The following is a 14,875-nucleotide window of genomic DNA, read 5'->3' on the forward strand; positions in this document are numbered from 1 at the left end:
ATCTTGAAAACACCAGCCGAATTTAGAAGGAAAAAACTATTGCTATAAAGTGTCTAAATCTTCCCAACCAAATAGTCACCAAATAGTTTACTAGTTCAAAACTAAAGCAAAACCATAGCAAAATTAGACTGTTAAAATGAAACATACTGAAAAACAAGACATAAAGTAGTAAGTTATACATTTAAATAAATGCAGGATTAAAAAAATGAATTATTACATTTTCAAACAGAAGTCAGAAATCTTGAAGATGTGATTTTAAGTTACACATTCTAGAAAGTAATAAACTAAGAGCAATTAATTTTCCTGGCTACAGCCTTTTTATGGGGATCACATCAAAGACTAACTTGGAAAAAACTAATGGTGAATTAATAGGTTTGCTTGGTGTGTACTCATGTTATGCCTAAAATCATTAGCAGAAGACCATTTATATACTAAAAGAAGTGCTTACAAAGCTTGGGAATGAGCAGGGTTGGCAGACCAAAATCTCTATTTATAGCACACAAACTGTTTATTTTTGCTTTGGTTATCATCTTACCTGAGTTGTAGAAAAGGTCAGGTCTTTCGAGAATATCTCCTTCATGGATGTATGGCTCAATACGATCATCACCATACAAGTACTGCTCACTCTCATCCATCTGACGACTCTCTACCATCTCCAGCCACTGAGAGTTATGCCAACGAAACTTTTCACTCTGAATTTTCTTAGCCCATTCTTCATCATATTCCTAGTGAAAACAAATAGTCAACTATCATTACATAAGCTTACGAAGGGACTCCCTTGGTACTCAGATAACAGCACTTCTATCTCATAAGAAGAGTAATTTGGAGGGCTTCAATTGGGTCAGAGAAAATATTTAAAAAACCTGTTCAGAATTATTTTATACAATAATCAATAAAAATCAATTAAATACATTTCTGTTTGGATTCCCAAATGCCAATGGCAAAAACTGGAAAAGTTTAAATTTTATGAATTCTTCATACAAGTACTGCTAGAATTTAGGTAAGCAATCAGATTTCAGCTTCCAAAGAGTTTTGTGGCACTGATGACAGATGGTTAAGCGTTAAAATTACATCTTTCACTATATCTTTTTGTTTAGCTAACACTTTTCAGTAGGAAAATAGAATTACTATTAAGGTATTTCTCCTAACTATTTAAATGGTTTACTATGGAAAACAAATAGCAGAATCTAACTCAATTTTGTTTCAATCACAAAATAATGATGTTGTCTTATTTAATCATAATTATTTCCTTAAATGTCTATCTCCTGCTTCAACCATTAACTCCTGAGAAACAAGACTGGCTTAGTCACTGCTTTATCTGTTAACATCTGTTCCAGAGAAAGTCCCTGGTGAATGTTTTTGAAGGACAAATAGGCAAGTTACTATAAACTACAGCCCAACCGATCTAGCGCCCTACTTTTTCCACAGGTTGTAGCTACTACTGACTAGTGTATTCACTTAATTAATGGACAGTACCTCTGATGGCATAGATGAAAAAAAGGCTTCAGGTTATTTCTTGTCATCCTAATCCTAGGGATCTTTGTTTTAAATTCCTCTTAATACTTTTAATTATAGTTATCTAAAAAGGAACTGGGAAGGTCCCAGGCAATAGTACTGTCCTCTAGTAGTCAAGATGATCATGATCACTAAGAAGTGGATCAAGTATACATTTTAGTCAAATGTTGAACAATTTTCATCCAACGCTGAGGCTCAAGTCAAAAACTGTCATCACAGAATGAATTTCTGGGATGTAAGAAGTCTTAAATTTTATAATAAATGTAATTATTATGATTATCCTGTTAAAATTTTACTTGTTAAATCTTAAAAGTGTCATATTATCAATAAACCTCTTAACATGTCAGCTGTAAGACTGTATATTCTACACCATACATCTCTGAAACTATACATATGCTCCTTTTCAACTGAGTTTAGTGGACTTAGAAGATACTTTCTGGCTATGGTCCTGCTAATGGTAATTTTGCCACCAAATTACTAAGTTTTCCTTCTTTCTAATAGGTATCTATTAACATTCCTATTAGTTGTCAATCTATTTCCTAATATAATTATTTAAATTGTATAAAAGAGCTGTCATAAACATTATTACACTTTAAAATAATAAGCATTTATTAATTCAACTGTTATAATTTCAATATTTAAATCATTGAGATTTTTTTTACTCCAAGTTACATCTACAATGGTAACCCATATTTGAAATTGGCAGTTTAGATATAAACAATAAATCCAAAATCCCAATGCTCTATCTTGTTGTTATGGTTACAGTGATTAGATATGATGATAATTTACACAATTGTCCAATCGATGATGACATAAATTCTTCTGATAACGAGATAATACACACAAAGCATTTAGAATATCTATATTGAAAACATTTAGTATTAGCTATTACTGTTAATTAATTGAGGTAATAGCTTTCTGAATTAAGAACTATAATTATTGGCATTTTACAAATGAGAAAATGAGGCCCAGAACACTGAAGTAACTTGAAGAGTACAAAGCTGGTTGTGGCTATTCCAGCACTGCAAACCTTTGGCCAGCCATGTGGAAAAGGCAATTAAACAGAAATGAACGCTGTCAGGGTCACTGTAGAATGGGTTCTTCAGTGAACGAAACTCTAATAAATGACCTCCAAAGTCAACTTTCAGCTCTAAGATTCTATGAATGGGCTGAATTGTTGACCAAGCAGTGATATGGGAGGAAGTGGCTTCTGGTCTGGTAAATATATTACATAACACCTTGTATTGTGAATCATGTTCTTTCTGACCTGGCTGCACATGAGAGGGTGCTAGGGAAAGAGGGAGCTGAAAAAATAATAGCACAGAGATGTTGTTACAAGTAGTTTCACTGACTGTAGATTTTAGTGGTTCATTTTGGGTTTCCAAAATTAAATAAAATACTAAGTGGTGCTAATTATGGAATATGGGCACTGTGATTAGCTTCAAAATAATTTAGCCCAGGGGCCGGCCCCATGGCCGGGTGGTTAAGTTTGCGTGCTCCACTTTGGTGGCCCGGGGTTTTGCCAGTTCAGGCCCTGGGCATGGACCTAGCGCTGCTCATCAAGCCATGCTGAAGCAGCGTCCCACACAGCACAATCAGAAGGGCCTACAACTAGAATATACAACTATGTACTGGGGGGCTTTGGAGAGAAGAAGAAGGAGAAAAAAACAAAAGAAGATTGGCAACAGATGTTAGCTCAGGTGCCAATCGTTAAAAAATAAAATAATTTAGCTCAAACGCTAAATATAACTTTGAACCTCTTTAAAATTCATATGACTTCACAGGCATACGTTTTGGTTCCACGTGAGGCATGGTGTTATGTGCTCAATTAAAGTTAGCTGCAAGAATATATTGTCACACTAGAAATGACCAGATAATTTAAGAAGAATGATCACATACACTTACAAAAGAACAAACTTATTATTCACTAAGATAAAAAATCTAATGCATAAACAAAAAGCAAACGCTATTTGGGGCATGAAATTATCCATATTAATTAGCTTTTTTTAAAAAAGATAAGTTAGTTACAGGTCACCAAAACTCCCAGAATATGCCTTTTAATACCAGAAATCCTATTGAATCTACATTAAATATTGGAACTAATTTGAGTGGTGGTGTTTCTTTTAGCAATACTAGCCTGTTTCACTTGGCAAGAGATATAAAACTAACTTTCCATTTTAGTAGAAAAACTTAAAATCTCATTATCTAAATGAAGGCGTATTCAAGGAAGATGATAGCAAGACATATGATTTGATTGTTTTATTATAATTTAAGTTCAAGCATATGGATTCCTAGTGTAAGAACAGAAGATAAAACCCAGTCAAGCGCCCAAAGCATATAAAATACGGGGTTTGCTACTCCACTAGGAGTAAAACTTGCCTCTTACTAATATCTGTGAAATGTTACAGAGGTAGGTATAATTTTTAAAAAGTAAATCCTTAAACCATGTATTCATAACACATATGTAGCCAAGTAAGTAATGCTCTGTACAAAAAAAAATTCATGCTTATTCTAGGAGTTACCATCTTATACCCTTCTCATAAGATTTTATTATTCTAATTTAATAATAAAAAGACATTTAATAAACGTAGAAATGTGTAACATGATGCTGTTTTCTTCACAAATGATAGCCTTTCTAACTTAACCCTTTTTGTCACCCTTCAAGTTTATAAAATATTCTCATTAATGAACCTACCCATGCAAGCCTGAGTTTTTAAAAAGAGACTACTCACACTCCATTTGACAGAAATCTGAAAACACAAACAAAAAATATCCATGAGAATCCACGGCTAACTGATACTAAAGCTTGACTTGTTATTGTATTGGGAAAGCTGATTTGCCAAGGCAGTGAGTTAGCACAGGCCTAGCACCAAATGTAATAAGACTACCCTTACACTAATCTGAATTCCTTTCAAGTTTTTGCCGCCTTATTTTTTTTTTTAATCAGTTTATGACTATATAAACCCAGAGAACCAGGGCATCTCTTAACATTCTAAGTCCTAAAAGTATAGTAGCAATGAAACAGATTGCACTGTCATTTTATTAAAAATAATTTTACTCTGATTTTTAAGTATTTTTGTACGATAAAACCATAGGTTTAATTTTCTATGATTAACATAATGATTAACATGTGCAATACTGTTTACAGGATCACAATGAAAACACTATGGCTGTCTTCTCAGCTCTTCAGAAAAAAACCCAAACAGTTTCTCCTTCAGGAAACACAAGACAGAATATGTTATTCTATACCAAGCTGTATAACCATTTAGGATATAGAAAATTATGTTTTGCAAAAGGTCCAACCATGATTACAGATTCCCACTACAATGCATCCACTACAATGACAAGGGGCGTTTTCACAAGAGGTGGCCTTGAGACTTAATAAGTAAGCGTGGCTTTTTGTTACAGATCATAGCAAAGAAAATGGCAAAAAACCTTAATCAAACAGAATCAAGGTCTTAAAGTCTCGAGGAGTTATAACATGACTTTTTGAAAACATTTGGAGTTTTATTATCATAAGACTATCTCATTGTTGAAAATTGAAAAATTATAGAACAAATGTCCATAATACCTTTACCTAGATAGAAGCACAATAAATACTGGTATATATTGTTAACATGTTAACAGCCTTATATTTGCAACTCCTCCCCAGCCCCCGTCTCTATGTGTGCCTTTCCTTCTCTCTCTCTCTTTCACACGCAAACACCACACACACGTACTTTCTTCTCTCTTCCACTTTTAGTGAAAACCAGTAAAAACTTTATCATACTCCAATGGACCAGCATTCTGGAATCCCCAGCCTCAGCTATCCTGTGTATCTATCCGTAATGAGTATAGTTTAATAGCCGTGGCAAAGTCATAGCTTCTCTGTGTCTCTCAGTATGAATATAGATATTAGTAATATGGTATGGTATAATACAAAGAACACTGAATTAGGAGTTAGGAGACCTGGGTTCTGGTTCTGGCTCCGATACTAATAGAACTATGCAAACTTCTAAAGGTATTTTAATATTTTTTGGTCTTAGATTCTTCATTTCCAAAATAAAACAAATCTAAGATTTATGAAGTTGTAACATTCTATAAATAAAAATCTACGATTAATATCATTACTTCATAAAGCTGTTGAAATAACTATTGCCCCAAACTGAAGAATACTGGCAGTATAAGGAGTTTATTTTAAATAGCAACTCTAAATGAATATCTAGTGTCAAAAATTTAACAGATTGAACACATTATCAATTAAAACCTATTCCCTCTAATCCCTCTCCCCCAAATCACTACTTCCCTCTTCTATCACCCACCCCCATTATCAGGAAAGAATTATGGAAATTCAGGGATGTCAAAGCTCAACCACAGCCAAGATATGTCATAAAAATCTATCAAGCCATTGTGGAAATAGTGTAGGAATGGAGCTGTTTTTTCCTTCATTTTTGACATGCTTCTTTCCACAAGGAGTGCATCTTGATAGCCTTATTCTGAGACTTGAGTTCGTCTTGTATTTAAAGTCCACACGCTTTGTTTTTTATTTTCTTCTCTTCTCAGCTCCTGACATTAGGATCTTAAGCACTCAGTTTCCATAAATTCTAAAGTGTCATGAAAGACTTATGGTTTGATTTTTTATGGAATGTGCCATCTTTTTTGAAGTCCTATATCATTTTGTTTACCACTTAACCACTGAAACATTAAGAAGCCTTAACAAGCCTATTCTCAGAGCCTGCTCACTATCAGGAAAACCCTTTGTCACTGGCTTCCGTCACACCTTGTATCTGATTAACACACTATAGGATAACATAGAGCTACATAGATCTGCTTTGTGTTCTAACATAACTGATAGAAAACAGATTTTCCTTTCTCCTTTAATGTGGCAGCCCCCTAATTGAGAATGTAGTATGGTTTATTTAATACAATTCTTCATACTAAATTAAAGCAGATCTAGAGTAATTTAGTTGCTCATTAAGCTTAAGGTAACTGCTAAAAAGATGCCTTTTATATCTGAGAAAATACTTCTCCCAATGATAAGTATATGATATGTATATATAGATATACACATAATTAAACACACATACATGATAGAGTTGTTGACTTTTATGCACATACTATTTCTCAACAGTATTATTCCAAGTATTGTGCAATAGTCTTGACTACGACATTTTTTAACTAGACCTCAAGGTACAATTATCTCTGCAATCTCTCTTTAAAGCACTGAGGCTTATCTGTGCAATATCATCTCAAATATCATGTCCAGTCTGACCACGAAGTAAAAGATATAACTAAATCAAACTTATTTAAGTAAGAAATCATGATTTGTCTTTCATACTATGCTTGGGTTCTTTTTAATCCAAATGTTGCCAATTAAAAAAATTTTTAAAGTAATACCCATTAAATTGTCAGGGAATACACACATTCATATATATAGGTATGTAAATTCTGACAAGCAGGAAAAATATCTTAAATTTCTGTTTTTCAAAAAAGGTTTATGCAATACAAAAATGAACTCCAAAGGAGGACTAACCAAACTTATCTTACTAAACCCAATTTGACTGTAAGGAGCTGAGAAATAAAAATTAAACTTACAAATCTGAGAAATGAAAATTTACCAAGACTGTAAAACAAGCAAGAACCAATCCCACTTGCTCTGGAAAGAACATCTTAGAAGTCTCTGTCAACAACTCACTTGAAAATTTCTGCCCTGTGCCCATACCCAACCTGCAAGTCAATTAAAAGTGACTGCTGTCTATCGTCTTACCCAATTCCTACCCATTCCCTGCTTTTGAAAGCCTGTCCTGAAATAACCTGAGTTCTAATGTTAACTCTAACCTTAATCCTATGAAACTTTCTCTATAACTTCCCTTTGTAAGATGTTATGAGACATTTTTTAAAGTGCTCTCCCTTGCTGGCAAGATTATTTGAAAACTCAGCTTTCCTGTCTGACATAGGTTTTGCTGGTAATTTTTGTGGGGACATACCGGTTGATGTCTTAGAGGTCATGTCTAATCCTACACTTGTTTATCTCATTTTGATACACTAGTCGTATTAAATATAATTTTTCTATACTGGAATGAAGATAGCACCTCGTTTTCCAAGTTTAGAATACTATAGTTAGGTATCAATCCTAGATTATTAAAATATACACAATCTGCCCATGAACATAATTAGAGCTACTAAAAGAGAAAGGGCCATCATTCAAAATCTCAATGACACAAACCTGTGTTAGTATCAAATCACACGGGCCTGTGGCTGGCTAGAAAGACAACAGACATCAGTCTCTTACCAGAGAACCTAGGCACATCCCTTTTCCCATAAAGACCCTATAGATACAATGCGCCATTAGTATAGAAATCTCTTGACAGGGCTATGTAGTAGTACTGCCTATGGAAGGTCAGTTCTTGTCTAGATGACAGTATTCTGGTCTTCTTTAGAGTCTGGATTGTAAACTTTCATATTGTTGAAACTTTGTGTTGTTGAGTTTTGTATTCCCAGTGTCTATATTAGCATCTGGAACATAGTATGTGCTTAATAAACATGTATTAAATGTTTGACAACCAGTAACGTCAGGGGAGGAATTTGTTTACCAACTGGGGAAGAATTTATGAGGTTCTCAAATACTTCACACAAAGTTGAGGGAGTACGAAAGGACAAAAATCTAACTGGGGTTTTAGAAGCTCTCTGTGTAGAAGCTTCTGTTCTCTCCTTCACGAATCTCAAGGCCTGGAAGAGAAAAGGCAATGGTCAATTGCCATATACAGGCATACCTTGGCTCATTGCACTTTGCTTTATTGTGCTTTGCAGGTACTGTGGTTTTTACAAATTGGAGGTTTGTGGCAACCCTGTGTCAAGCAAGTCTGTCAGCACCATTTTTCCAACCGCCTTTGCTTACTTCATATCTCTGTATCACATTTTGATAATTCTCACAATTCAAACTTTTCCATTATTGTTATTCTATTTGCTATGGTGATCTGTGATCAGTGATCTTTGATGTTACTATTGTAATTGTTTTTGGGTGCCATGAACCACATCCACATAACATAGCGAATCTAATCAATAAATGTGTGTGTTCTGACTGCTCCACCAACCAGCTCTTCCCGTCTCTCCCCATCTCCTCAGGCCTCCCTATTTCCTGAGACACAACAATATAGAAATTAGGCTAAAATAAGCCTACAATGGCCTCTAAGTTTTCAAGTGAAAGGAAGAGTCACATGTCTCTCACTTAAAATCAAAAGCTACAAATGATTAAGCTTAGTGAGGAAAGCATGTCAGAAGCTGAGATAGGCTGAAAGTTAGGCAACTTGAGCCAAACAGCCAAGTTATGAACGCAAAGGAAAATTTTCTGAAGGAAATTAAAAGTGCTACTCCAGGGGTCGGCCCGGCAGCGCAGTGGTTAAGTTCGCACGTTCTCCTTCTTGGCGGCCTGGGGTTCGCTGGTTCGGATCCCGTGTGCGGACATGGCACTGCTTGGCATGCCATGCTGTGGTAGGTGTCCCACGTATAAAGTAGAGGAAGATGGGCATGGATGTTAGCTCAGGGCCAGTCTTCCTCAGTAAAAAAGAGGAGGACTGGCAGTAGTTAGCTCAGGGCTAATCTTCCTCACAAAAAAAAAATAAAGTGCTACTCCAGTAAACACAGGAATGATAAGAAAGCAAAACAGCCTTATTGCTGATATGGAGAAAGTTTTAGTTGTCTAGATAGAAGATCAAACCAGCCACAACAGTCCCTAAGCCAAAGCCTAACCCAGAGAAGGCCCTAACTCTCTTCAATTCTATGAAGACTGAGAGAGGTGAGGAAGCTGCAGAAGAAAAGTCTAAAGCCAGCAGAGGTTGGTTCAGGAGGTTTAAGGAAAGAAGCTGTCTCCATAACACAAAAGTGCCAGGTGAAGCAGCAAGTGCTGATGTCGAGGCTGCAGCAAGTTCTCCAGAAGCTAATTAATGAAGGTGGCTACACTAAGTAACAGTTTTTCAATGTAGACAAAACAGTCTTCTGTTGGAAGAAGATACCATCAAGGACTTTCACAGCTAGAGGAGAAGCCAATGCCTGGCTTCAAAGCTTCAATGGACAGGCTGATTTTCTGGTTAGTGGCTATGCAACTGGTGACTTTAGTTGAAGCCGATGCTCATTTGCCATTCCAAAAATCCTAGCGCCCTTAAGAATTATGTTAAATCTACTCTGCCTGTGTTCTATAAATGGAACAACAAAGTCTGGATGACAGCACATCTGTTTACAACATGGTTTACTGAATATTTTAAGCCCACTGTTGAGACCTACTGCTCAGAAAGAAAGACTGCTTTCCAATTATTACCGCTCACTGACAATACATCTGGTCACCCAAGAACTCTGATGGAGATGTACAACAAGATTAATGTTGTTTTCATGCCTGCTAACACAACATCCATTCTGTAACCCACGAATCATGGAGTAATTTCCACTTTTAAGTCTTATTATTTAAGAAATACATTTCATAAGGCTATAGCTGCCATAGGTAGTGATCCCTCTGATGGATCTGAGCAAATTAAATTGAAAACCTTTCGGAAAGGATTGACCATTCTAGATGCCATTAAGAACATTTGTTATTCATGGGAAGAGGTCAAAATATCAACATTAACAGGAGTTTGGAAGAAGTTGATTCCAACCCTCATGGATGACTGTGAGGGGTTCAAGACTTCAGTGAAAGAAGTAACTGCAGATGTGGTGGAAGCAGCAAGAAAACTAGAATTACAAGTGGAGCCTGAAGATGTGACTGAATTGCTGCAACCCCATGACAAAACTTTAACAGATGAGGAGTTACTTCTTATAGACGAGCAAAGAAAGTGGCTTGAGGTGGAATCTACTCCCAGTGGATATGCTGTGAAGATTGTTGATATGACAACAAAGGATTGAGAACATTTTATAAACTTAGCTGATAAAGGAGTGGCAGGGATTGGAAGGATTCACTAGAATTCTGAAAGTTCTACTGTGGGTAAAATGCTGTCAAACAGCATCGCAGGCCACAGAGAAACTGATCATGAAGGGAAGAGTCAATTGATGCGGCAAACTTCATTGTCTTATTTTAAGATACTGCTACAGCCACCACAACCTTCACCACCCTGATCAGTCAACAGCCATCAACATGGAGGCAAGACCCTCCACCAGCAAAAAAAATTATAACTAACTGAAGGCACACATGATACTTAGCACTTTTTAGCAATAAAGTTTTTTTGTTAAGGTATATACATTGTGTTTTAGACATAAAGCTATTGCACATTTAATAGACTACAGTATAGTGTAAAGATAATATTTACATGCACAAAAACCAAACCAAAAAATCTATTACTTGCTTTATCGAGATTCTGGCTTTACTACAGTGCTCTGAAACCAAACTCGCAACATCTCTGAGGTATGCCTGTAATCCCTTTGAAAGACCAAGACTCTAGGATCCTCTCTCCTTGCTTCCCTGCTCCTCTCTGTACCTACCTCATTCCCTGCCTCCTGAAGCTACATATAAGGCCTAATCAGACAGGAAACAGCTTGCTGATGAGGCCAGAGAAACTGCACCACCAAAGGCAATAATCCTCCATGGTACAAAGAGTACTAGCACTGCACATCTGTTTCAATTCACCAATTGAGGGCTTGGGCCCATATACCTTAAATCAATTCCATAATTTGGGGGACAAGTACTTTACACACAGAAGGCATATTTCCTTAAGGCTTGCAAGGCATCTAGTTTTTCTTACTATTATTCCATGCTGTCTGTCTTGAGTGAACAAGAAATTTGTTTTCTTAAAGATAAATTGCCTTAAGCTACAAATACTCTCATTACTTCTAAATTTTTTTCAATTTTTTATTATTGTACAACTTGGTCATGTTAATATACCAGGAAATCAAAACCTAATGGTAAAGTCTTAAGGGATCAACCACTCCCATTCTAAGCAGGTTTCTAACAAACTATTTTAGAAAGTTGGTTATTTAGCTATTACTAATGCTAACTGGACAGAGACTTTGCATTCTCTTGACAGCCTATTTCTGGAGTTTCATCATCTTTGCTGTGTCTAATAAAAGTTTCTCCTGTTTCAAATTAAGCCAATTTCCTCTTGTTTTACCCTTCAAAAAGATTCAGGACTAGCAAACAGCACTCTGAGTTGTGATCAGTAATAGCTGAGCTCAAAGAACCAAAGACTGGCAGCTATACCTCAAGTGGATCTGAGAAACTATCTTTTTACTGATGTATTAAAATGGCCTACTCCTCAAATTTCTCCCAAACAAGGAAGTGCAGGAAGCAAGGAGTGTAACTTTGGTCTGAGGTTAGCTGATAATTAAATTGAGGTCAAATCCAAATAAGTCACCAGAGATTCAGAACGTGGGCAATGTAACAGATGATGCACTTCTACACTAGAAGAGGCAGCTTCCCACTTACTGCACTGTCCTCATCAAGGCCTTTTCAGTTATTGCCCTATTCAGTTAAGTGCCCTGATAGGAACTTTTAAAATGCCAAATTCAGCCATTTTTCAGGATAATCTTAAAGTAAACTATAAATAATAACATGTCTGGCCAAAATATATATAGTCCAAATACATACTCCAATACATACTTTCCACAGTTACAATCCAAACAGTGAACAGATTATCTTCTCATTCCATTTTAAAAATTAAAATGAGCAGAAAATAACATAGATAATTAACTATACCAAGGAAGGGAAATGTTGGTTGAGATATTTAATCTAGATATAAACGTCTCAACTAGGTCTGAGTTTTGGTCTAGTTTAAACAAAACATATTGAGTGACTGTCATATGGTAGATGCTTCATATATTTTTTCTCTAACCCTTAGAAGAGCTCTGCAATCCTCAGAAGCGTCATTGTAAACTGAATCACCAAAAAGTTAGCAAAATGCCTGTGGATACAGAGGGCCAATGTACTAACTCAAGCAATCAGACATCTCTTAGGAAGCCATACAGAGCTAGCTGATATATACAAGTTTCATTTTGCTGATTCTTCTTTGAAGTCCTCATATCAACAAGGCTCTTTATGAATGTAATAATCTAAAATAATTTTGTTTGTGGTTTTACATGTTAATTCTGACCAGGATTTAAAGTTCCTTCAAGGAGGGTAGGATCAACAAGTAAAATGAAGACTAAAAGTACTCATTGGATCTAGAAAAACGAAGGTCAGGTGACTTTCGTGAGCACCATTTCAATGAAGTAATGGAGGCAGAAGCCAGAGTTAGCATAGGTTGAAAGGAGGATGAGGAAAGTGAAGAAATGAAGTTAGTAATATGTAGAAAATTATTTCAAGATGTTGGTTCTAGAGAGAAGGCGAGAACTAGGACAGTATCTAGAAAAGTAAAGTAGACACAGGGTGGTGATGATTCCTGTTTAAGATGAGAGACTTGAGCCCAGAGTTTAGAAATAATTGGGAATAGAAATTTTTATCTTATAATAAATATACTCATATTTTATACTATATATTTTTATAATACAACTGAGCTGGCCTTTTGGAACTATCACTGACTTCCATTCTAAACCAAACATAGCTAATACGTAAATCTAAACATAGTATTACCTTCCATCTAACTTTTCTCAAAAGAAGGTAACTTAAAAATTATGTTAAAAGCAATTCAAAATAGACTGACATCTCTCTCCTTTCCTTATTGCTTAAGGTAAAATAATCACATACAGAACTTTAAGAAGTTTCTTATTCTTACACTATATATACAACAATGACATTAGTGATCTAATAGAAAATAGTACATGAGTCATGAAATTGTTCTCTAGGAGTAATAAATATTCTATATTCATAAACCCTGTGACCAGTGTGACAGTGGCTTACATGTAGGAAACATCTTGGTGGAGCAATAATTTAATATGTAAAGTTTCCCTGTTTTGATTTAGAGATCAAAGCTAAAATGTCAATGTACTCATTTAGTTTTAAACCAGTGATGATATACCCAGTCAAATCCAAAAAGCAGATGCTATCAAGTAAGATGAATTTCTGAAATAAAATGTAGGAAATTGACAAGAAGGTGCTTGACGGTGATTGCCCATTTTCATAAGAAAATCACTAACAGAAATGCCAACTTAGAAGATTTCCAATGAAGTTAATTGATTCTTTAAAATGTTATTCTGATCTTTCTAAAATGTTTAAGTTAAACTCTGAAAACTACTAAATAGGCTATCTTCAAGAAACTTTCTACAGGGTGAGCCAAAATAAAAAGTATAAATCCAGTTCAAAGAAGGAAGCAAGGAGGTTGTGTGTAGCAGTATATGTCACAAGTGAAAAAGATATCTAAAGTAATAATCTAGTATAAGGCACATCCCAGGTATGGGCCCAAGTCCCGGCAGAAGACTGGTGTGCAGCATGATTTGTGAAGAAAAGTCCTCACAGTGAGCAAGTTTCTCAGATTATCCCTCTGATCACATTCCTCTGGTTATATATTATTTAAAAACTTCTAAAGTCACGAATAACATTAATATTTTTGTGTGACTCATCATTCTAAAGCAACTTACAGAAAAAGTCTATGTATACAAGAAAAACTATCAAAGATTTGAAAAAACAGTTGATATAAGATTTGATTTATTAAAAAAATTTAATGGCCAAACTGCAAAGTTGACTGTGTTGAGTTGTGGCAGAAACTGTCACCAAATTTTCTGCTTCTAAGCAATAATTTCTCTGAAAACCAAGTGATTCTGAGATAACATGTAGACCAGACCTAAAACTCTGAATATGTATAAAATCTCTTTAAGTAAGGAGCCTATACTTAAAAGTTGAAAGCCAAAGGTATTAACAATGTTTAAAAAGTGAATTTAGTATCACTGTATTTTTTGAGCTTTATCAAATACAAATTTGTATTTATACTGAAAGCAAAGTTCTAAAGAGGTGTGCAATGTCTTTTTTCCCCCAAAATGAAGATTATTATACTTTGTATAAGAAGAAAAATTACTTACCGCTATAATATCTAATGTATTATCACAGACCTTTCGGATTTCATTATTTTTATCATGCATCAGATCTATGAGATATGCTGGAGCTTCTGAATATAAGTGGTTAAAGATACAACTGTATTTGAAATTGAGGCTACTCAGTCATATTTAGAAAATCCTGTATTTTCTAAATTTACATGCTAACTTAAAATTTAACTTCAAATTTTAAAATAAAATCATTCATACAAGATGACCAGAAAGATTTAATATTTCATTTGTTTAAAAAACAGGGATAACAAGGATAAGAAAGAAAAACAAAAACTAGATAAAAATGAATAAGAAAATAGAGCCAGTAAATCTCAGAGAGCAAAAGGGCATATTTTTGAAAACATGAAAAGTGTGAAAATAACTGAAGAGGGAGCACCAGAGCTGCATAGCTATAAAAACTTTCTTGATTGTTCTGGCCCTCATAAAA

At 35.1% G+C, this 14,875-nt stretch overlaps 1 protein-coding gene across 8 annotated transcripts in view; it reads right to left on the bottom strand.

Moving 5' to 3' along the window:
- KIFAP3 (kinesin associated protein 3) overlaps nt 1–14,875 on the bottom strand; it is a 176,194-nt gene that overhangs the window by 34,724 nt on the left and 126,595 nt on the right. For all 8 annotated transcript variants that reach the window (XM_070591042.1, XM_070591044.1, XM_070591043.1 and 5 more), the window contains 2 exons: nt 14,425–14,510; nt 536–725 (listed from right to left, as the gene is read on the bottom strand). In XM_070591042.1, the coding sequence (XP_070447143.1) occupies nt 536–725; nt 14,425–14,510 (276 nt within the window). The remainder of the gene's footprint in view (nt 1–535; nt 726–14,424; nt 14,511–14,875) is intronic.

Source organism: Equus przewalskii, chromosome 23 (assembly GCF_037783145.1).
Source record: "Equus przewalskii isolate Varuska chromosome 23, EquPr2, whole genome shotgun sequence".
Taxonomy (NCBI): Eukaryota; Metazoa; Chordata; class Mammalia; order Perissodactyla; family Equidae; genus Equus; species Equus przewalskii.